The 26,215-nt window shown below is 33.4% G+C and overlaps 1 protein-coding gene across 3 annotated transcripts; it reads right to left on the minus strand.

Annotated features, from left to right (window-relative positions):
• Positions 1-13,257: 13,257 nt before the first annotated feature.
• On the minus strand, positions 13,258-22,009 carry LOC139867701 (uncharacterized). 3 transcript variants are annotated; one of them, XM_071856065.1, is made up of 9 exons: positions 21,508-22,009; positions 21,271-21,335; positions 20,767-20,881; positions 20,553-20,676; positions 19,530-19,610; positions 18,206-18,547; positions 16,931-17,097; positions 15,732-16,549; positions 13,258-15,007 (listed from the first exon to the last, which is right to left on the minus strand). In XM_071856065.1, the coding sequence occupies exons 1-9, from the start codon at positions 21,870-21,872 to the stop codon at positions 13,533-13,535; spliced, it is 3,552 nt and encodes a 1,183-aa protein (XP_071712166.1). In that variant the 5' UTR covers positions 21,873-22,009; the 3' UTR covers positions 13,258-13,532. The 3 variants fall into 3 exon arrangements, with proteins under 3 accessions (XP_071712166.1, XP_071712167.1, XP_071712168.1); XM_071856066.1 differs by having other exon boundaries at positions 21,271-21,330; positions 21,508-21,620; XM_071856067.1 differs by having other exon boundaries at positions 21,534-21,597.
• Between the last annotated feature and the right edge of the window lie 4,206 nt (positions 22,010-26,215).

A 26,215-nucleotide genomic window follows, 5' to 3' on the forward strand; every position in this document is an offset into this window, starting at 1 on the left:
ATTTTATCATATATAAACGTTAATATAAATTTTTATTAATAAATGACTTTTATTATTATAAATATATTTAAATATATAAAACGACTATAGTTAAGTTATATAATAAACACGTATAAATTTTAGAAGTCATTTTGGGTCGAGTTGACTTTTGTTGACTTTTGCATACTAGTCTCGAGCATTAGGATTGTGGTATACTATGACTTGACCAAAAATTGTTAGACAAATATTGACCAACATATAAATATATATAATTAATATAGGTTCGTGAATCCGAGGCCAACCTTGCACTTGTTAAATGACGTTATATGTATTTTTACTACGAAATACAGTATGGTGAGTTTCATTTGCTCCCTTTTTAATTGCTTTTGCAATATATATTTTTGGGCTGAGAATACATGCGCTGCTTTTATAAATGTTTTACGAAATAGAGACAAGTGATTAAAAATGATATTCTGCGGATTGATGTGCTAGGTAATTTAGTTACATGTTATAAGAGCATGTAAGCGCGAATCCTAAAGATAGATCTATCGGGCTTAACACCCCCATCCTGTAGGCTGCACTAGACATAAGAACTAGTGGGCGGATGTTTAGTACTTCGAGGATTATTTATACACTTGCGAGTGTACATATCCATCTTTACTAAGATGACTTATTATATTATTGTTAATGTTGGTTACTGAGGCCTCAACATAAGCAGAACGGTTTAATACACTTGCGAGTGTACATATATTTATAAACGGAAATCTTGTGGTCTATTAATATATTGAAATGATTGTTATGATAAACCTATGAACTCACCAACCTTTTGGTTGACACTTTAAATCATGTTTATTCTCAGGTATTAAAGAAATCTTCCGCTGTGCATTAGCTCATTTTAAGGATATTACTTGGAGTCATTCATGGCATATTTTGAAAGACGTTGCATTCGAGTCATTGAGTTCATCAAGATTATTATTAAGCCAATTATAGATGGATGTATTATGAAATGGTGTGCATGCCGTCAACTTTCGTTGTAAAGAAAGTTTGTCTTTTAAAAACGAATGCAATGTTTGTAAAATGTATCATATAGAGGTCAAATACCTTGCGATGTAATCAACTATTGTGAATCATTTATAATGTATATGAACGGGTCCTTTCAGTTGGTATCAGAGTGGTGGTCTTAGCGAACCAGGTCTGCATTAGTGTGTCTAACTGATAGTCATTAGGATGCATTAGTGAGTCTGGACTTCGACCGTGTCTGCATGTCAAAAGTTTTGCTCATCATTTTTGTCGGAAATTATCTGCTTATCATTGTTAGTCTAGACACATCTTATTGCATTGATTGCATGAATAGTGTATAGACAAAATTCATATCTTAGCGTATCTGCTAATTCATATCTTAGCGTATCTGTTACTGTAAACTTTGCCTGACATATTCCGTAAATTTCTTCGTAATCTACGAAACCTTTTGCTCTATATAATTAGAATACCACCTGATAGCCAAAAAATCATTTCATATCGAAAAATTCTTTATTCAATCGTACGAAATGGAATTCGTCATTAGTTCAAGTCCCTCGGATTCCGAAATGGAATCCCACTCAAGTTCCGAAAGCAGTGTGACCGGAATGGATCAACCAATTAGTCATCATCTATTCTGGATGAATTGGGGATGGGTTCGTAGCCTCCTTAATCATTGGAGACAAGAAGAAGGTGACCCCTTCCATCCACCACATTGCCCTCTTGGCGAAGAACCTGAAGCACTTACCGGCGAACCTACTCGAAACACCATTTTCTCTCTCATTTCCAGAGTATCTCGTCATGATTATATACTACACCAAATTCTAGATCTTATTTATCCGCTCGTCCGAACCGATAATCACCCTGGTGTAATAGAAGAAGTCAATGAGCTTCGCGCTCGGGTAGTGGCTTTGGAGAATATGGTGCAAAGGTTACAAACACCAGCAGCAGCACCAACAACATAACCAGTACCACCAGCAACAACATCAACAGTACCATTACCACCACCAACAACAACCGCATCGCAAACCTCAACTTCACAATCTGTCCCATGAGCATCGACGTCATACGCCCTCTAGATACTAAGGAATACCACAACGATGAAGTATTGATTCATAACTTCATTGGGAAAACATTCTATGACGATTATGTAATTTCTAAAGTTTAGAAATTATCTATCCTAGCCTTAACCATAAATTAAGTGAGTTTAATTTAATATTAACTCATTAAATCAATATTACATCTGAAGAAATATACACATATATTTCCATAAAGACTGTAATAAAATTCTTTTGTACAAAATATTAATTGTGACAAATTTTTTTAACGGGTAGGTAATACCCAAGAGATATATAAATTCACAATTAATATGCTACATTCTTCGAATCTGATTCAGCAAATCATCCATTATACTCCCTACTTTCACAACAATATACATTCTTTTATAGAAATCAAAACAACCATTCTCACCCAAATTTGATTACGCATTCTGATTTTGACAAATCAAAATCCAAGTCATGATTTAACAGAAGACATCACTCTTAGATTCCTACATCTTTCAAAGCTATACTTTGACTTCAAAACTGTGTTAGAACATCATATGTATATTAACGATTACAAACTTTGTTCAAACTCTCCGAAGTTTTCGAAGACACTTCAAACAATGAACAATCGAGATGATGATCCAACCACATATTACCCACAGTTATGTACCTAAAAAGCTCTCGAAGCCAAAGTCATAGTTCGACGCGTATCCGTGTCAGACCCTTTGGCATTTATTAGCTAAAATGACTTTTCAATTCTTTTCAAAGTAGCCAGTTTTGTCACAGCTCCAGTAAGTCAACTTCGACTTTTCAGTCGGACTAGTCTTATTATAACCTCAATAGATACGTTACCCTTTCGTCATCGTTACTGGGGAACCTTTCATATCTCGCCACCTTAGCAATAAACTTACCAACAACTTCAATTATCTTTGACTTTTCGAAAAATCATTATATTTATTGAAATCACATCATTTACTCATTCGCATCTTGTAACGAGAATTGTCATACGAATCATCGGAAATCAGTAAATAGTATTTTGAAATCTCGCAGCATGTCTACACCAGCAGTTATATGTGTACGTAAAACGTCTATCTCATGAGCTTACATACTTTGAATGTGAAGTTCTGAAAAATATTTTGAACTGCAAACTAGTTCTTGAAATGCTGACGAAGCATCAAAAACTGTAAACGATCGTAACAGTAAAAAGTTTGATGACAAAGAATAGTAAGGTGGTAAAGCTGAGAAAAAGAGAAGGTTTGGAACTGGAAAACGGATTAAGCAAAGTATGAAGGAGGCTGTGGACAAATCACAAGGACGAAATCTACCTTCAAAGAATCCAAATGATTCAGTGTCTGCTGAAATCCTTAACAAATACCTTGCTCCTTGCTCTAAAACTCTTGCGGATAATATTCTTTATCATCCTCTTATCTTAAATATTCTAAGATATCATCGTATCTTCCATTATAAATATCCTCCATATTTCTGAAGATATTTTCATAATCATTCTTATCTGAAATCATTTATCCCCTCGCGTTATCTGTATCACATCATAAAGGAAACTGTTTTAGTTTCTAAATTCTGAAACCTTCGAGTATAAAGTATGAATGTTTTGAAGTAGTGTTGGGAACTGAAGCATGAGTTAGTATAATATAATGACACTTGATCAACGTGATTATATTACAGTAAGTCATGCTGAGTTTTTAAATGAAACGTGATGATTCACAGATCATAACATCATCATGTGCCATGTTACACGACTCTTTTATTCTATTTAACCTCTAAAATATCAAGAAAATATTTCTTGATGATTCGGTCTTTTCCAGGGTATTATGGTAATTTAACAAATCAAGACCGTGCCATTACCATTTCCTTCTTAGAACATTAACAATGTTCATTTCGAAATTTATATCTGCGAATTATGGACCATTACAAGCGATGCTTAATCGCAAGAAGAAGAAACGAAAGGACAAAGCTCCAAAATAGAAATTGGAGTATAAATCGCAGCAAATAGGAGGGAGTATTAACTGTGGATGACAATGATTATAGAAGACAGAAGCAGGGACTTTGAAATATAAGGGACGATATAAAACCCAACAACCACCCAAAAATTATAAACCGTATATATCGATGCATATAGCAATATAAAGACACGGAAGAACTAAAAACACTATAAAACCGGGAGTATAGTAGAAGTAAATAGATTCTTCCGGAGGCAGATGAAAAAGAAGAACGACAGATATCAAAGTGAGGAGTATATCGAGAATCAGTACTGGATGAAGCATATTGACAAATACTTTAAAATATGAGTTGAGGGAGAAAGAATAGAAGGTGTGAGTTGTAAGGAAACGAAGGAGGTGGATTTATAGTGAAATATCCGACAGAGAAATCAAAATGGATTATCGCATTAATTCGAAGAGGATCATAATTTCCTTAATCGCCGAATAATCAAATCCAATATAGATTACAAAGATTTTCTTTTCGGAGATCAATCGTGATGACGTCAAAAGATACGACGAATCACTATTATCTTATTTCATTCATTTACGATAACTTCACTCACACATTTCGATTAATCGAATTATTTTATCCATTCTTCTTAAACATGATAAAACTCTATAATCGTTATAATAACATTCTCATTGTTAGTCATGACGACCTCTATCAAATTTCGGGGACGAAATTTCTTTAACGGGTAGGTACTGTGACGACCCGGAAATTTCCGACCAAATTTAAACTTTAATCTTTATATTATTCCGACACGATAAGCAAAGTTTGTTAAGTTAAATCTCAAGAATTTTAAACTGTGTTCATACATTCATTATAACCTCGACCAAATTCCGACGATTCACGAACCGTTATATATAAATAGATATGTATATGTATATATATATTATAACTTGAGAATATTAATAAAGTATTAAACGTATAATACCTTACACGAACGTATTTGTTTCAATATGATTCTCGATGAAATTAAAAAAATATATTAAATGATTGAATTATCAAAAACATTGAATTATGATTACAAGTCTCTGTTGAGAGGTCCACTATGATTTGAGAAAATCTATTCCACTTAACGATATTCAGAATAATTTGTAAAGCTATTTATAAATAAAAATAAAAAGTGTCATTTACGAAAGTTAGACAAAAGTTAGTGGAGAATTGGTTTCCATAATATTCTATTAATTTAGTTTCAAAAGTACAAAAAACGTTTTCAGTTTAAAAAGAACTTTATTATTAAAACGTATATATCTTTTATAAATATCTAGAATCACTTTTGACAACTCATTACTTAACCAGTATGATAAAGATAACGATATTTATATTTTATTTTATTAAATATATATAACGATTTAAATTAATATTATATATACTTATATGCGTATTATACGTATATAGTTTTATACTTTTACTATACTTTACCTTTACTTTACTTTACTTTTATCTTACTTTAACTTTAATAATTCATACTTTAATAATTCAATTTAATAATTCATAATTTAATAATTCACTTTAATAATTCATACTTTAATAATTCACTTTAATAATTCACTTTAATAATTCATACTTTAATAATTCATACTTTAATAATTCATTTTAATAATTCATACTTTAATAATTCACTTTAATAATTCAAAAATCTGTTATAAATAGAATTCAATAGATTTCATTATTTCATAGAAACTTGAAAATATATTTCTCTAAACTCTCTCAATCGAATTACATATATATATTTTCTTTGTATTATTCCAAGATATTATTAGTATACATAAAATATTACGACGGAGTGCTGTCCGAGTGATTTCAAAATAGTTTTTTTGAATGAGTCGAAGCTAAGGAAATTATGGGTTATAGCTATGGAGGTGATGGGTATGGTTCATGGGTATGCTCGTGAGGTCAATCTAGTGTTTATCGTCTCCGTTGCGTCTACGTACTTTCCTGCAATATTGAATCTCAATATTGATACGTGAGCACTCATAACTTAACTTTTATATATCAATAGTGTATCCCTGACTAGTGCTCGAGTATATAGGATTATGCATACTTGTACATTCGATATTGTCCTTAGATAGGTTTGTTGAATTCTGAATTAGATACATATGCTACTGAGATAGGGTATATGATATGCATGTCGTTGGAAAGCTAGCGAAAAATTAAGAACTTTTCATTTAGATATCGAATGGTTTTGATGAACGGATTAGAAGTTATAGTCAACTGAATTTTAGTATTATTGTTAAAATGATCATTATTACTATCGTCGTTATTATTTTAATGGAAATATCATTGTTATTATAAAATATCATTATTACTATTATGTTAGTATTATCATTTTATCATAATAACATTTTTAGTAAATATAAATATTGTTATTTTTTTTATAGAATAATAATTATTATTATTACAAAATAATACAACTTTTACTTATTATTATTATGATCAATATTATTTTATCAAATAAATAGGGGATACAAAGATATTTTTCACCACGCGTAATATAATTACATTAATAATACTTACCATTATAGTTTTACGATATTAAGTGAACTTTATAAATTTTACTACTTAAGATATATAAAAGTATATTTTATCATATATAAACGTTAATATAAATTTTTATTAATAAATGACTTTTATTATTATAAATATATTTAAATATATAAAACGACTATAGTTAAGTTATATAATAAACACGTATAAATTTTAGAAGTCATTTTGGGTCGAGTTGACTTTTGTTGACTTTTGCATACTAGTCTCGAGCATTAGGATTGTGGTACACTATGACTTGACCAAAAATTGTTAGACAAATATTGACCAACATATAAATATATATAATTAATATAGGTTCGTGAATCCGAGGCCAACCTTGCACATGTTAAATGACGTTATATGTATTTTTACTACGAAATACAGTATGGTGAGTTTCATTTGCTCCCTTTTTAATTGCTTTTGCAATATATATTTTTGGGCTGAGAATACATGTGCTGCTTTTATAAATGCTTTACGAAATAGAGACAAGTGATTAAAAATGATATTCTGCGGATTGATGTGCTAGGTAATTTAGTTACATGTTATAAGAGCATGTAAGCGCGAATCCTAAAGATAGATCTATCGGGCTTAACACCCCCATCCTGTAGGCTGCACTAGACATAAGAACTAGTGGGCGGATGTTTAGTACTTCGAGGATTATTTATACACTTGCGAGTGTACATATCCATCTTTACGAAGATGACTTATTATATTATTGTTAAGGTTGGTTACTGAGGCCTCAACATAAGCAGAACGGTTTAATACACTTGCGAGTGTACATATATTTATAAACGGAAATCTTGTGGTCTATTAATATATTGAAATGATTGTTATGATAAACCTATGAACTCACCAACCTTTTGGTTGACACTTTAAAGCATGTTTATTCTCAGGTATTAAAGAAATCTTTCGCTGTGCATTAGCTCATTTTAAGAATATTACTTGGAGTCATTCATGGCATATTTTGAAAGACGTTGCATTCGAGTCATTGAGTTCATCAAGATTATTATTAAGCCAATTATAGATGGATGTATTATGAAATGGTGTGCATGCCGTCAACTTTCGTTGTAAAGAAAGTTTGTCTTTTAAAAACGAATGCAATGTTTGTAAAATGTATCATATAGAGGTCAAATACCTTGCGATGTAATCAACTATTGTGAATCATTTATAATGTATATGAACGGGTCCTTTCAAGTTTCCTTTTTAATTTAGGAATGTACCTTACGTTTTTCAAGGTCCAATTAGAGCCAAGAGTAGTCTTCAATACAACATCTCCAATGCCCTCTATATTGAGTTGTTTGTCGTCCGCCAATCTCACCTTGCCTTGATATGGACGAAAATTCTTCATCATGCTTTTGACATGAGTAGCATGAAACGAAGCTCCCGAATCCAAAATCCAAGACTCCATAGAATTTTCAAAACTACATAAAAGTGCATCATCACTTTCTTCCGCGGTCAAGTTCACACCTTTCGCCGGACCATTTTTACAATTCCTTTGAAAGTGTCCTTTTTGATTGCAACCCCAACAAACAGCTTCACTTCTATCTTTCAATGGATACCTCTTCTTAGACTTCTTTCTACCCTTCTTCTCACCGCGATCAAATTTCCTACCACGGTTGTCGGTACTTAACAAAGAACCGGATGTCGATTCCCCCGAGTTTCTCCTACGAGTATCTTCACCAAGAATCAAATCCCTTATTCCTTCAAACGCTAGCTTGATAGTTCCCGTAGAGCTACTAAATGCGGTAACCGTACCCGACCAACTTTCCGGTAATGATGAAAGCAAGATTAGTGTCTTTAACTCATCATCAAACACAATATCTACCGATGCTAACCTCAATATGATGTTGTTGAACTCGTTGATATGATCCGTTGCACTCGTACCTTCCTTCATCTTCGTATTGAACAATTATCGCATGAGAAAAACCTTATTAGAAGCGGTAGGTTTCTCATACATGTTAGAGAGTGCTTTCAAGCAAGCAAACGTCGTCTTCTCATTCACAACATTGTATGCAACGTTCTTAGCAAGTGAAAGACGAATCCCACCCAAAGCTTGACGATCCAAAAGCGTCCAATCGGCATCGCTCATGCTTTTGGGCTTGGTCTCTAACAGAGGTTGATGTAGCTTCTTTTGATACAAGTAATCTTCAATTTGCATCTTCCAAAAGCCAAAGTCTCTCCCATCGAATCGGTCGATTCTAAACTTTCCGTCTTCCGCCATCGTTCCCTTAACGAAACCTTGTGCTCTGATACCAGTTGTAAGGATATTAGGACCCAAAACAACGCAAGTGATTCAACAAAATCACTCACCGATAGTAATTCTACAGGATTACTAACACACTTAATGAATGAAAGATTATAAATGCAAGAAAAGTAAATCGACACAAGAGATAAGTTGGTTATATGCAATCATTGTGATTGCTTTAGTCCACGGGCCAACTAGAGAATGTATTTACTGAATATTTGTGGTGTGTTTACAATGAGTTACAAGAGGGTCTATTTATAGAATGGTTTAAGGAGTAAGCTAAAAACAATTCCTTGAAGTTTCATGTGAGTTTCCTGACAACTTCATGGAGGCTACATGTGAGTTTCCTGACAGCTTTGTGGAAGCTACATGTGAATTTCCTTACTCGTTCGTGGAAGCTACATGTGAGTTTCCTAACAACTTCGTGGAAGCTACATGTGAGTTTCCTAACAACTTCGTGGAAGCTTCGTGTGAGTTTTCTGGAATCTTTCCTCTAATTGTTTAAAGTTCTCCATATCTCCAATATATCATGTCTGCTGAAGAACGTGATCCTGAAGTGTACAAAATATAATATAAGACTGTTTGTTTATTATCTGTAAACTTCAATCTGCGTATGATCTAATGTAATTTTGATATTTATCGAAGAATTAACTATTAAACTAATACTCGGTACCAACGAACGTTGCTTCAATGGTATCATGACTCAGTGTGAAAGGGTTCGCGATTAGTTGCCAAGCAACCCGGGTTCAATTCTTGGGGGCGGAAAATTTTCTCTCCAATTTCCTGCAATTAGTTGCCAAGAAACCTAGGTCCCGCGATTAGTTGCTAAGCAACCCAGGTAGGAGTTTCCTTCTAGTGTGTGTAGGTGCCAAATGATGAGGGTCGTTGAAATAAATGATCCGCTAATACAAATTCGCCGTTCAAATAATAATAATAATAATAATAATAATAATAATAATAATAATAATAATAATAATAATAATAATAATAATCTATACATTATTATAAAGCACGTACAAATAATCCTACGTGTCAATCTATTATTAATTCTGGTTAAATTTGCTTATGTGGCGGCTTGTGGTTAACTTATAATTTATAGTAATTATCCAATACACTATATTTAAGGAGATTCCAAATCAATCAAAACTTATTCATACATTTATTTATTATTAATTAAATATAGTAATTATCATATAGACTATATTTATAGAGATTCCAAATCAATTAAAATTTATCCATACATTTATTTATTATTAATTAAATATAGTAATTATCATATACAGTATATTTAAGGAAACTTGTCCTATTAAATTGAGACGAGAGAGTATAAATTTCTAGGAACAAAATTAATTTATTAAATATAGTAATTATTTATTAAATATAGTAACGTAATCGATATACAACGAGAGTTTATGAAGGTGGGTTTTAGGGTCACTATACAAAGGTAAAAAATATTAAATTTACCTATTAAGTACATATGTGACCAAATCAATAAAATATTATTTCAAGGGTATAAAAGTTAAATTCACTATTTAATAACCCACCAAAAAAATCCAACAAATTTTTTTAACGGATTTATCTTTTTGTTCGCCAGGTTTCACCGCCATCACCGTTCAACTCGAAATAATTTTACGAACAAAACGCAATAAATTGTATTAGAAACGGAACTCCGATGTACTACCAACGGAGCATTTCTTTTTCGCAATAAATATAAAAGTAATTTGAATTTACAGTTTAAGTCATAAAAAATTTATGAACAATCAAATATAACTATTACTGTATAATATTAATTATACATGACGACTCCCCCGAGTACCATTATTTTATTGAAATGACTAACAACTTTTCTAGAACTAAACTCGCGGGTTACACTTTTATTCAAAAAATAATTGTATATAATAATTCTAAAGTAATATAACTTATACTTTACTAATGTTACGTTCTATAACAAATTTTCAATGTACTCTAAATATTACGTAGTATATAATTTATATATTAAAAAGATATTAATGGTGAGAAAAGAAATTGTAGACATTAAGTTATTACCACCACCCAAAACCACTTTTAAAATTTATCAACACCACATGCTCTTAAACTCAAAAGAATTTTTAAAATTTATCAACATTTTACGACCTCTTAAATAATTCTTATACTTTTCTATGTTTTTAATATCGCTATTTACCTACCAATATTAATTGCAAACTACATTTTTTTGCACAGTTCTTTACACACCCGTGCAAAGCACGGGCTCAAAAATCTAGTAATAATAATAATAGTCGGTATAAATTAGGAATGTTCATTTAAAATTTAAATTTCATATCAAACTAAAATGAGGTGGTAGTGCAGTAGACCAGTGTGGCTGGAAGATTTATGAAGGTAGCTAAGGGAAAGGCGGGTGGGTTAAGATTCGAAGAATTTTGTGTACTCGCAGGGCTAGAGGTCTCGGGTTCGAACCTCGTCACCCGCTCTAGGAATTGAAACATTATTCCTTGAAGGTGGCCCAAAGGGAAGGTTTTACCGACCCGCTCCGGGACTAAGATCCGGCCCGCCTGCCCCTCGGGATGGTTTAAGGGTCGGATCCTCAGAGTGTGGTTCGGGTTTCCTGCCCGAAAGCGCGTGTGTGTGCAAATGATGACTAGGCTTCGGCCCGGACTGATGCAAGCTTGCCTTTCAAAAAAAAAAAAAAAATGTCTTAAAATTTCAAAAGCAACTTTTTTAACAGATTAGGAAACCTCCCTTGAGGATCACTCGATCTTTCGCTACCACCGGATAACGGGAATACCACTAAAGCACTGCACTAGTGAAAGCAATTTAGTTATTTTTGTCCTTTATCTTATATCTTTAAAAAAAAAAAAATTAACAATGTGAAATTAAAATGTTTATTCATCAACCGATATAAGATCTAATAAAGTCTTCAATATAAAAAATCAAAACCTAATCTTTCTTATACACTCCATATTAGTTTGTATTACAATTACATCGACACTGGTTTTCTTTTTCTTATTATTTTTTTAAAAGAAAAAGCAAACTTACACAATCTCGAGTTTTAATTATGTACATGTAGATTTTAACCTAGATTATAGTGTATTGATTCATTCTTTGTTGAAATAATGTGATTAAATAGTGGCTCTTGGATTTGAACCAGAGATTGAACGAAATTCGATGGAGACAAAAAGTGTAAAATATAACTGGTAAACGAGTAAATGAATATTCTTCTTTGATCAAGCTACCCACAAAATGCAGTAATTTTGGTGGTCTAATCAGCTTAATAGCTTATTGCATAGTCAATTATGAACTTTTTTCTAAAACAATTTAAAATATGCTAGTGAGGTTATATTATAGGCGACATCTCGTGTGATATTCTCGTGTTTGTTAATAAAATTATTGCTTTTCCAACTTAAAAAAAAAAAAATGTTAGTGAGGTTAGAACCTAAGAACTCTTGTAAAGTACATTTCTCATTCATATTTTATTGTCCACTATTTCATTTTAAAATATTTCAAGTTTATTGTACCTAAAATTATTTAGGTAACGTTTTTTCTCCATAAAGTAACACAAAAAAATTAAGTAAAACAATAAAGGATACTCTCGTCTTTTAAAAAAAGTAGTATGGGATAATAATACTATTAAAATGTTTACTTTTTTAATTAATTCGAAGACGGATTGAGTAAATTGTTGATGCAAGTTCTCCAACACCAGCGATGTTTGTTGACATAAAGTTGTTTTTTTTTTTTTTTTTTTTTTTTGGATTATCACCGAAAAGCCCATTTTTTTGAACTTGTTTGCGTGAGAGCCCATAAAAAAAAAGTTTGACAATTTACCCTCGCAAGGAGCAAGACGCCTCTTGCTCCCTTGCGCCTTGCGTCCTTACGACCTTAGTCACACTTGAGAGCAAGGAGCAAGGAGCAAGGTGCCTCTTGCTCCCTTGCTCCCAGGTGTAAGCAAGGACGCAAGGTGCCTCTTGCTCCCTTGCTCCCAGGTGGACGCAAGGTGCATCTTGCTCCCTTGCTCTCAGGTGAAAGCAATGACGCAAGGTGTCTCTTGCTCCCAGGTGGAAGCAAGGGAGCAAGAGGCACCTTGCGTCCTTGCTTCTACCTGGGAGCAAGGGAGCAAGAGGCACCTTGCTCTCAAGTGTGACTAAGGTCGCAAGGCGCAAGGGAGCAAGAGACATCTTGCTCCTTGCGAGGGCAAATTGTCAAACTTTTTTTTTTATGAGCTCTTACGCAAACAAGTTAAAAAAAATGGGTTTTTTGTGATACTCCCTTTTTTTGAGATAATGTTGAGGCCCAAATTTATATCCACTTAATGCCACTGAATTTATAAAAGCCCAAACAATATGACTTGATGATACCATATCTAAATCTAAATCTATACAGGAAAAAAAAACTGATGAACCATACGGAGTACTATTTAAAAGCCGAAGTATAGTAAAACGTTGAGTTCGTTATCAAAGTTATCTTTTATTAATCTCATAAAGTCGAACCCTACTTCACAAACAAAAGATGAAATGAAGATGTTTCTGATACAAACACGACCTTCAAAAAGCCTAAAGATGAATTAAAGAACAATCATGTCTATCATAAAAAAAGTATGTGGTACCACCCAAATGAGGAACATCAACAGTCATACGACAAGAATCCTGATTAGCCACTTGCGAATTTCGCAACTCGGCTTGATAAAATTCATCCAAAAATAAGCCAAATAACTTCACATAGTAACAGGATCATGCAGGAATCTGTTCTGGAATCTGCTCGATGTCAATAGATTTCTTCCCGGGCCCCGGATCAGTCAACTGAAACTGTGGTTTTGAAGGGAAGATGAAAATGGTGGAAGCAGCTAGTGTCGGTTGGAACCCAGCTGAGTATCGGACTGAGGTTATTGTAACCCTCGGTAGCTGTAGAGAGCCTGAACTTAGCGGAACGAGCTTATAACTTATAATATATTCCGATAATGGTAGAACAAAGGTTGTGTCATTGTGGGGCCCAGACAAAACAAAACTTTGTGAATCTGATAATGAAAACTTAACCTCTTGTAGTACTTTTGTTTGATTGTGAATGCGAGCAAAGTATGTGAACGGTTCACCAAGAACACCATGAGGAGGGCACTCTAAACTAACGATTAACGGAGGAGACTCTACATTCACGTCGGGTAAACTTTGTTTAGTGACAACCTCTTTCGATAATTCATGATCCCGTCTCCATTTCAAACACACGCTTCCCATGTTAAGCTTCGATACGTTCATCTTCGGTTTCACAGAAAAAACTTTTTTGAACTCTTCACCTGGGACGATTAAAGCGGGGTCCACGAAATCCAAATTTCCCGATTGAATAGTGCATGTGTTTTTGGTTCTAGGAGTAACTTCATCTTCTGATTCGATAGACATTGAGAGTAATCTTAAAGGGACTTCGGTACAGTTTGTGGCGTTAACGACAAGTATGCTTGTTTCGTTCATAGGAAGTGATGTGGTTTGAGTAGCATCCGGGGCCCGTTTGATTCTCGAGAGCAATAACGGGTCCCGCCTGAAGGGTAGCATAAGACGGTGGCTGATGATAACAGGGGTTTTCCCTTCGATTTGTAAACTTTTATGAACGTGAACTTTCGGGCCACCGTTAATTGGAGAATACCCGAGAGAAACGTATAACATGATTGGTTTAGGACGATGCCATTGGATCTCAAGATTGCAAGACCATGAATCTCCAACGTTTAAAAACGGGACCGAAACCAAACCAAATGTTTGTTGTATTTTCTTGATTTTATCATCGAGCACCATCGAATTATCATCACTAGATACACCAAGAAGCTCGACATAAAGGTTGTCACTAGACGAAAGTTCAGCCTCACGTGGGCTAAGTAAACCGGTCCCACGAGTATCAACTAGATTGATTTTTAGTTCACCCGAATGGACCGAATGGCCTTTGGAGGTAAGAGTTACGGGTAATATAAAGTTTTCTCCAACTAGAGCGGGCCCGGTTGATCCTAATCCGAGTTCGACTTGTGGATCTGGGTCCTCGACTTGAGTTACTTTCATACCCGAAAATGCAATAGCGGGGTCTTTAGTTGGGGAAGATTCAAAACGGTCCTCGAATTTCCACACAGGTAATTCATTCATATTGGCGGGACTTTCGGCTCCACAACATATGCTAAAGTGGGGCCCCATTCGAGCTATTACATATGTGCATTCCAGCTTTCCACTATTTACTGCAACATCAAATCTATAATCATATATGTGTATAATAGAAGATAAAACTAACACTATGTTGTAGAATATTAACATACTGATAAAATTATAGAGATGACAAGATAGATTAGGGCATCGGGTGGGTAAAAAAAGGTCAAAGTGGGTTTGGGTTAAAATGGGTCATTCAGTGGGGTAAAAGCAGACCTACAAAGATTGACTTATAAACACTTTTCTATCAACTTTTTAGTATGAATAATATGATCTAATTCTTTTGATGACAACAGAAAGTCGTACACATTAAATATGAACTTTGGGCGACTTCTGACCCGTTTTGCCTACTTTGGGTATGTTTGGTTAGGAGCTTCTTGGAGCTTTTAAAAGCTTTGAGCTTCTAACTTTTATGAAAAAGCTCATATCTAATAAAAAAATTTCGTCTAGTTAAAAGCGCTTTAAGCTTTTAGACGAAGGGAAAAAGCTAGAAGGTAAAAGCCGATAAAACTAGCATTTGCGAAAAAGCTCCTAGCTTTTTGTCATTTTACGCTTTATTCTAACAGTTAAAGCTAAAGCTACCAGCTACAAGCTATTTTTGCCAAATTTGCCCAACTGTTTAGCTAAACTTCCTAAATGACCCATTTCAGCTGTTCAAGATGATACATGACCCAAATCAATGTATTCACAAGGAAGTGGGTCGAAGTTGCCACCTTTGATAGATTCTACAATTGGTCAAAGTGCATAACTACTTACCTGACTTGATGTCATATGTTAGCCGTAGCCACTTATTTGTAAGAAGTTGTAGTACAGGAACAGTTTCAACTCGTCGATCAGGATGAATATGAGAAATTGCAGATGAGTCACGTCTTTGAGCATTTACAATAATAAAGTTGCACTCAGATTGATTAAACTGAATCTCTAACTGATCAATCTCAATTGGAGATGGCAGTTGTGATAAAAGTGACAACGTTATTAACGTAGGTGCATGTGGCTTAACGATCTGTTCATGAAACGCTACTGATGTAAGAAGAACTACTCTAAGTGGACTCACAAGATCAATTTCAAGATCAAGCGGGTTATCACCGTTTACTTTAATACCCATTTCTTCATTCAATTCTTCTCGAACAATTGCAAAAACTTCCTTGTGTATTCGTTCTATTTGATCTACACTCGGTGAGCCACCGGGCCCGCAGTCCTTCAATGTGGGACCACCAGAAAAGGACGAAATTGGCAACGCAGCCATTTCAAGTGAGTACCCAATATAATCGTGGGTCGAACGGAGTTCTTTTGAGCACTCTCGAAGATAACCAAGCACCTCCCATAATAAAGTGACCCAACCTTCTTGTCTGTATAGATATGTGAGTTTAGTAAAATGGTCTTTTGCGTTTGTATAATCACCTGTAGAAAAATATTCTTTAGCCATTAATAGCTTGCAAAAAGAAGCTGCCCTGTGAGCTTTTATGTTATTGTATGCTTCTTCTGCTTTTTTCAGCAAACCAATAATTTCAATTGAGTCCCTGAATTTTTTCCCTTCAGCAAGAGCGAAGCGAATGTAATCTTCATCTGTAATACTGAAATATCAAAAAGGATAATGTTAACGAAAAATTATAATTATGGGACATGAGGTGGCAAGATGGATGAGTGGTTTAACAAGTGAAATCAAGTTTTGACCAAAAGGCCTTCTTATAGTAACCTAGTGCCAAAGAAGTTAATCCACTGTTGAAAATTTACACGAATGTTTAGATGCTTAATTATAATTAGGAAAAAAAAAAAAAAAATTGGGAGGTTTTAATTCAACCGGTCTGAGCGATTTGACATGTGTTCTGCTTTTAACTAGACTTACTCAATTAACCTGTTTGATATAAAAACACAATCCAAGTAAATGGGTTGAAAATGCCACCTCTATATGGGAAAACACAAAAAAAAGTTGCTTTGTGTTTTTAAAGACGTACAGTTGCATGACAGATGTGTCCCCAAGATCGAGTAACCGAGCAAACTGACCCACGTAAAGAGAAGGAACGATAGAATCAGAAGTGTCGTCGATGTCAGCAATAGCATCAGGCATGGAAAGAGCAATTTCTACACATGTCATCTTCTCCTTTAAAAATTGAGCAGCGACCTGCATCATGCCAGAAACATATCGTGATTATGATGTGTTAAATGCTTGAGGTTAAGATATTTTACTTGGTAAAAGCAAGAAGTTGTAAAAAAACTAATTACTTAGATAAATGTAAACTATGTAACCATCGATACCCTTAAACACCAGATTATCTTATCGAGGACATTTTAGTTTGCACCAGGCACAAGAAATCCTAGTAGTTGGTGAAGCTAGTTACATATACAAATTATACAAATAAGAACAAAGCAAATAACAAAAAAATACTAGAATATATAGGTTATTTATACTTTATTGAAATTTTTTGCATACTTTATGGTTATATAAATGCATATACGTGATGATCATGAAGCATGCATACGTGTAATCAAACACACATCTATGAAATTAACGCCTATCAATTAAATATGGAACTTGCAATATATTAATTAGCTACTTTCAGTATCCATATTTCAGAGTTTATAGTACAAATACAAACTGTTAACATAGTACTAGAATCCATAAAGAAACACAGGTCAAAGTCATGTGCTCTTCCATATATAATAAAGCAGATGGTAGAATTTGGTTCATTTCTGTGATCGGTTTTGTGCACATTTAGATAAATTCTCATAAACTATTGAGTTTATTTTTATTAATTTTCATGATTTAAATAATCATGTCTTGAGATCCAAGTAATGTTGAAAAACCATTTATTAGCTTTGCAAATGTTCCACACAAGGTTGGAAAAATTGCTACTTGGGGAGTACTCGGTCAGGAATTTTTAGTGAGCACTTGGAAACTCTAGGAGTACTCAGGTGTTGACCATGTTTGAATTTGACTGATTTTGACCTATTTTGGCCGGTTTTGACCGAGTTTTGACAAATTTTGAATGACTTTGACAGAATAATCCAAGTAATTGGACCGAGTAATCGAGAGTTTGCCGAGTGTTCGCCTAGTACCCCCAAGTTCTGCAACATTAGTTTCCACATTATCAATTATAAGATCCATATGAAGCAACAAGAGCAAGATAACTCTTTGCTCTAACTTCAATACAGGAACATCAGTGATGAAAACATATTTCATTGTATATTGCTGTATTACCAAGTTATAAAAATAAGTTACAACAACTTGCCTGATAATAGTATCCTGGACGAGATTCCCACTCGGACAAAGTCTTATCGGGAGGATTTACTGCTTGAGATGAAATACTTTGCATAGTTGCATTGCTACTTTCAAGCAACTCAGCAAACACTAAAAATTGTCTGCTTAACCATTCCCAATGAAGAAAGATTGCTTCTGGAGGCCCTGTGAGCTTCCTATAAACAGAATTGTGCTGACGAAACCATTTGATTGCTTCTACAATCTTTCCACCATGTAAAAGTAACGTTGAAATCTTGAAGTGGAATTGTTCCGCAAGCATTTTGATCTCAATCAACCGTTGAATTGCTGGTATTCTAGTAGACGTCCCTATCATCTGTAGTTCCAATTATTAGAACAGATGCCACATATTAGTTAAACATTGAGCCCCAAACAAGTAAAAGTCTTGGAGAATGTTAAAACGGTTGTCATGAAATGACTGTTAGACAAGATTACAAGCCAAGGTTAGTATTTCAAAATCTTTAAGCCAAAACCCACAAACTTCAATATATACCCGTGAAAGCGGTTGTATAATAAACATACAAGAATTTTCTAGTCAGTGAATAATTGATTCATTCCCGACTAATCATTTAAGTGTTTCCCATTATTAGCATAGTTAGTAAAGGTGGAAAGTTTTACCCATTTAATAATGAATGGTCTATTATGTTAAACGGGTCATAAGTTGACAAAAAAACGTGTACTTGAAGTATACAGCATTCAAAATATAGTAAATAAAATCTCAAATAAATATAGTTTTTAGTAATCACAATTGAAATGTTAATTATTTTTCAATTTGCACAATTGGACATTTAATGTTTTAGATCAACCCGAGTTGACTTTATCTACATAGCACCAGTGGTAATGAATTACGCAACCATCCTACATCACCACCTCTAGTATGCAACCTCCTTACAGCTAATAGAAAGATGGATCATCTTCTTGCACATGATCCACATTCAACCAGCTTTATAAGAGGAAGGTATACTTTTAAAATCCTAACTAATTACACATAAATCCTAAACAAATAGATAGATAACCTATTCAATAATGAATAACAAATAACGCAACCAGTACTTTTGTTACACAGGCTGTTTGGATGTGCATTTTAAAAAAAAATTAAGAAGTTGCTGTAAAACCCATAATGAAGGTTCAATGTAGTATCTTAGCTTTGATCAACTAAGTTACTAATATTACTCAACTTAAAAAGTTCACTTTCATGAAACACATTTAAATGCCCTCTTCCTCAAGCTTTTGGTAATGAAGTGTTGTGGACCCAAAAAAAATCCGTTGGCTATAAAAATATATGTAAGAAACATAACCTCTCGCAGTGCATGGTATCCATCCTCGTACATCCTTAAAGCTTCCACCCAGTCTCTCCTGAATTCTGCATATATAGCAACCTAGAAAGTTGGATTCAAGATATAGCAAGTAATTAGAACACATATGCGAGAAGAGGTAATAAAAACTAATAGCAAAAAAATAAGATAATAAAAATTTATGTTAGTTGACTTGTATTTATAGTTATTTTCTATCACCTGTGATGATTGTTATAAATGACAATACAACTTTATCAAACATCATTCAGAAAGACTTTAAAATTCAGTTTTTAGTGCTTGAAAAATACAATCGCTCCTCATGTTTAAGGAAATGTCTAAGTGGACATTTGATTTGTTACTACTTACTAAGAATTACTAGAAGTTTGGGCTTAAAAGTAGAATAGAATAGGTACGACTTACATTTCTAAACTTCTAAACCCGCCACTTTGATGGGTTTATAGTATACCTAAATTTGTGGATTTGATATCCCGTTCTAAACTCTAAATCCGTTACCCAAACACTTATATTAGAAATGAAAGGCATTTCCTTATTCACATAGCCATAAAAGAATCGTTAACTACATATACCATCATCTTCATAGGTATGTTGCACAAGCACAACAAAATTGAGTATAACACAATGCCTGACGAAACATTCACCACAATTGTACATACCTCTAAAGAATTTATGTGAATCCAATACTTATTAACTGGGATATCTTTGGGGACCAATAGGGATCACAGAGATTATTATCTTATAATGCAAAACTATGTAAAAATACTTTAGAAAGCATATACTTGATAATTGATTCTATATAACTTCCAACAACTCGAGCAGTTATAAGCAAAGGATGCTTTACTCAAATTAATTTCACTCAAATTTGTAAGAAAATTACATTAGAAGAGCATATACTTGAAGAATGATTCTTTGGATTTATGACTCACTGGATGTATTATAATCTTCTGCCTCAACTATGTTCAATAACCAAACAACTGAAACTTGGAAAAAGTTGGAAAAAATTCTTACTTTGAAGCAGTAGCGGATATTAAGCTCAATGGAGCTGTAGTTCTTCTTTTCAAGTCGAACTTTAATCCTTCTTCCTTCATCTCTGTAAAAGGTAACAGCTAGCTCTGCGAATATGTTTCCTAGCCTACATAATGATCAGTAAGTAAGGAATACAGTTTGTGATAACTAACCATGAAAGAACATTGACATACATAAACAAAAATATTCTACATGCCTGCTCAATGATTGGTTCAACTCAAAAGCATCATCCGGAATAAAGGTAACAACATATTTCGCATCTAGTTCAGCTTGCTTGCGTAAAGAGACCATACGATCCTCAGTGATAGAATCTGTTACAAAAAGGCTAATCTTACAACAGTATTTATGATGATAATTTTTTTTCATCACTTGTAAAAGTAGAAATGAATGAATAGGCATGTTTGTCTGTTTGATCCCTATATAATCCAAAGTATCCTATATACTAATACACCAATGTCGGTTAGTCGTTTTATGCTGTTGAAGATTGTAGTTTGGAACTGTTCATAATGTATTTATGTCTTTTCATCTATAAAGTGGGGTTACTCAAACATCTGAAACTAACCGCAGTACTAATAATGACTTTTAAAACTCATAGCCATTGCATAATATGCATGATCTGTAAAACAAAATTATCGATATCCAAAACAGGTAGCTCATATTACAAGTTCACAACTTAATCTATATAGGTAAAGAAAGTTACCTTTGGAGCTAAAAGGCACAACGATAACTACAACCAGTTTGATATTCCTACCTTTAATCACTGCTCTGCCATACATTACAAAGATATATATAAATTAAAAATACAAACTCAATTTCAGATGCAAAACCTGCTACTTTATGAAAGTTATTCACAACTATTGACATTACATTATAATTATGATAATATAACAAACAAGGAAATGTAGATATACAAGTAGTCAAAATAAAAATGTCATACTTGAGGTTATCGAGATCGGTGCAGACCTGATGCCAGTGAGCTGGATCACCGGACAATTGATCAAAATTGAAGAGAGCAGCAACAACAGCAGGAACCCTAGTTCGATGTTTAGATAGCCAATCACGTTTAATTACGCCGGTAGATGTGAAATCGGAAGGCAATTGATTATTATCGTCATTATCATTAGTATCCTTAGGGTTTTTAGAAATAATTGAGATCTTGGTGAAATCAGGTAATGCGAGTGTATGAATCGGTGGTTGTTGAGAATGAAGGTGAGTTGAGATCGTTGCGTGAAGATGTTGTTGACCGACGATTGATATTAGTGTTACCGGTGGTGTTCGTAGCTCTTCAGGGTAATCTTCCATTTTATTTTTAGTTTTTTATTGGAAGATTTAGGGTTTAGAAGATGATGAAGATGACGACGAGGGTTGTTTTGTTGGTGGTGATCTGAGTAAGTGGTAGTACGTGGTTGAAATGTGTTTTTCTTAATTTTTCCGATCGAATATGGTTGGGACTCAGTGAGTTGACTCGTCTCGCGTGCCAATACGTGACAAGTTGAAACACTCGACAAAATATAAATGGACTACTTGCACCGTTCCAACTAGGATGGCACTGGCACCCGATCCGGTGGATATACACCCGATCCATCCGCTTCGTGATAGATATGGACGAACCTAAATGGATATGGATATGGATATGGATATGGAGATGGATGAAAAGTTTCATTCATGGATATATCCATTACCACACGAAATACATACAAAAATACATAAATATAGATATAAGCTTACATATTTACTAGTAGTATTACAAATTCATTTAGCGTTAGATTTATATTTTGCTTTTAACCTTATAATGAAATAACTATAATATATTACAATAAAACACGCATATCTAATAAAATAAACTTACAATTTTCATATTTAATTTTTCATAATCCATGTTTTATACTAAAATTTTACAAATTTTGTTATATCTTTGACAAAGATTACACATTTTTATGGATAGATTTTTAATAATGTCAGTATATTTATTTCAGCTATACTACATTTTTATTTTATTCGCATATTAGAAAATATCATAACACTTTTTTAATATCCATTGGATATCCATTAACCCGCTTAATCCACTGGATATGGATATGGGTGGATGATGTTATGCGAGGGGTATATGAAATAGTATTAATTTTTGCTAGGAAATACTATTAAATACGATACAATTTTACACAAGTTATTTATTTATTTATAGAGTGGATATACCTAAACCTTGCTACAACACTTATAGGCAGTGTACCTAATCGTACAGTAGTGTAGTTTTTAGTAAGTCCGGTTCGTTTCACAGGGATCTTAGCCAAGTTTAACGCTATATTTTTAAAACTATATTTGTAAATATATAAATATATATAAGTAGTATTATTATTATAAAAGGGGGTTTTTACCGTTTAATGACCGGTTTGTCGATTTTAAAACTTTAGTCGCAGTTAAAACCTAATGTAAAATATTAAAAATAAATACAACTTAATTTAAAGCGTAAAGTAAAAGACAATAATGAAATTGCGATAAATAAAAGTGCGTAAAGTAAATGACAATAAATAAAGTTGCGATAATTAAAAAGTACAATTAAATATGAAATAAAGAAATTATGCTTATTTAAACTTCCGTAATCATGATGTTTGACGTGTTGATTTTAGTTTTATTACCATGGGTTAATTGTCCTTTGTCCTGGATTATTCAATATGTCCGTCTGGTTTTTTGTCCATAACAGTCCATCAGTCATAAATATAAAGTGCGAGTGTCCTCGTCAAATTATCCTTATATCCGAAGTCAAGTATTCCAACTAATTGGGGACTTAAACTGTAACAAGGTCTTAATACTTTGTTTAATAATTACACCAGGATATCGACTGCGTGTAACCCAAGGTTTTAATACTTTGTTAACAATTACGCCAAGTGTCCTTGTACATAATTCACCCTTGTTTTAATAAGTCCATTGACTATTAATTCATTCCCGTGTCCGGTTAAATGAACGATTATTAGTACTTATAAATATCCCGCCCATCGTGTCTGATCGAGTGTATGTGGTTATTTATAGGTACGTCCAATTGTAAATCTTTATATTAAATTAACAAACTATCATTTAATTAAACAAATATAAAGCCCATTAATAGCCCATAGTCTAATTTCCACAAGTGTCGTTCTTTTGTCCAAACCCCAATTATGGTACAAAGCCCAATTACCCCATTTTAATATTTAGCCCAACATCACGATTACTTCGGCTTAAATAAGCATAATAATAACTTAGCTACGAGACATTCATTTAAAAAGGTTGAACATAACTTACAATGATTAATAATAGCGTAGCGTTACACGGACAGAATTTCGACTTACACCCTTACAACATTCGCTAACATACCCTTATTATTAAAATTAAAATTAAAATTAAAATTAAAATTATAATATATATATATATATTACGTTGATAGATGAAGAAGAGAAAAAGGTGTAAAATTCTTCGACCAAACTTTGCAATTTATAGGACCTGAGCTGAAAAAGTGTGTCATGCGATAGCATGGAATTATAACTGCCAGGCCATGCGATCGTATGGCCTGCTTTTCCAGCTCACATGATTTTGTTTGTTTATTTGCCGACGTTTTAATAAATAAATATAATATATAAATAATTTTAAGAATTATTTATATATTATATTATATATATTTATGTACATAGTTGAATTGTAATTTTTGCTACGTTGCGTCGCGCATTGAGAGTTGACTCTGGTCCCGGTTCTGGATTTTCGAACGTCCTTGCGTACAATTTAATATCTTGTACTTTGCGTTTCGCGTCTTGTACTCTTGTAATTTTTAGACGTTTCTCATCAATAATTTGAACCACTTTGATTGTACTTTGTACTTTTGAGCTTTTTGGTCGTTTGTGTCTTCAATTCATCAAATCTGTCTTTTGTCTTCACATTTTATTATTTAAACGAATATCACTTGTAAATAGAACAATTGTAACTAAAAGCTTGTCTTTCTTGAGGGATAATGCTATGAAATATATGTTCGTTTTTAGCATTATCAAATATTCCCACACTTGAGCGTTGCTTGTCCTCAAGCAATATAGTCTTGAAATAAAAATACTAGAATCACTTCTTTATTCTTCACACTTTGTACATCAGTGATTTTTATACGGCGGTATGAACAATGATAATAACGATGTGGTTTACAGTCCCACATGACTATGAAAATTTAGATCCTTTAAGGAAATTGGATCTTTATGAAAACATTTGATCTTTTGAAAATTAATCTAGCTTTTACCCTAGATAATTTTTCCGGAATAACCCTTCACCGGTGTTTGCAAATTGTTTTTGTGGGTTTGGTGGGTTTCAGATTTGAAAATTTTAGCTCAAAACTTGCGGTTTTGTGTCACCCACTTGCTAACCTTGTATTAGGAAAGCAACACGTCCAGTTTACTTGCTCCGTATATTACCTTTCGGTAAACTACCGTCCGGTTGTAAAGGAAAGCGTTGAACAAGCAACTGTTAAGGCAATGTCCCCTGACATGCTTTTGATTATGGTCTATAACGTGTCGGATGCAATTACTATCCTTGGTAGGAGCAATAGTAAAGCTCACCCTATGATTTTTCGGTCTGGCACAAAGTCCTGTCTTTGACCATGCTATGCAACCACCGTTCTTACGGTTGACACCCGATTTGGTTCAGGTGACCTAATGAATTTCAGGTGAATTCCTAGGATTTTACGTTCAATGATAATGAACGCATTGAAAATGGGTTTTCAGAAAACAAATCGGTTTGTAATTTTGATCAAAATATTTTCTCGTTCAAGCTCGAGTTTAGATATCATCGAATTTCATGAGTTTGTAATTCTCAATCTTTAAGGTCAATCTCAAGGATTGAGTAATATCAGGCTTAAAAGCTGATTTTTGATCTTTAAGGAGATTATCATTTCTGGGGGTCTGATTCATTAGTCTTATCAAGCTAATTTGCACGGCGCCCTCCCCATTTTACGAGACAGATCCTCTCATGGTTAGGATAAGTCTGACCACTTGGCGACCCTGTTTGATGCTGAGGTCCGTGGATTTCCAGCTGATTTTTGAGAAAACTTTTCAAGGTTTTTCGTAGACTCTACAACTGGTCTGGACGACAACTTCCTGACCTAAATCAAGAAGCGCGTCTTTTTCGGAAGACTTTACTTCCTTTTAATGATGGAATTGATTCATCGTGTAGATCCATCTTTTCTTTCAAATATATTATAAGAAATTTGAGTAAAACTGATAAAATTGTCCAAAACAAAAGTATCTTCAGTTATTTGTACAAAAATATGTGATATATGTTTTAAATAACTTGGTAAATTTTCCCACACTTGGCTTTTATTTTCCTTTCTTTGCCTTTTTATTCTCCTCTATTTCATTTTAAATGAATTCTAACATTTTGGGTTGTTTCTCAATTTATGTCCTTTCCGAGGTAACAATAATTTCGGTGTTAACACCTAGTTTTATCGTTCATAAATATGTATAAACATGATTTTGAGTTCATTTAATTGAAAATTTTGAAAATTTTACTAGAATTGGGTAGTCAGTATATAAGACTAGGGCTGTTCTTTATTATCAGAGAGCACTAGATTCTAATACAACTACTGCGTTACTAGTATTTTTAATGGTAACCAAGTGTATAAGTTAAAAATTTTAAAAATC

This window comes from Rutidosis leptorrhynchoides, chromosome 9 (genome assembly GCF_046630445.1).
Source record: "Rutidosis leptorrhynchoides isolate AG116_Rl617_1_P2 chromosome 9, CSIRO_AGI_Rlap_v1, whole genome shotgun sequence".
In the NCBI taxonomy this organism is placed as follows: Eukaryota; Viridiplantae; Streptophyta; class Magnoliopsida; order Asterales; family Asteraceae; genus Rutidosis; species Rutidosis leptorrhynchoides.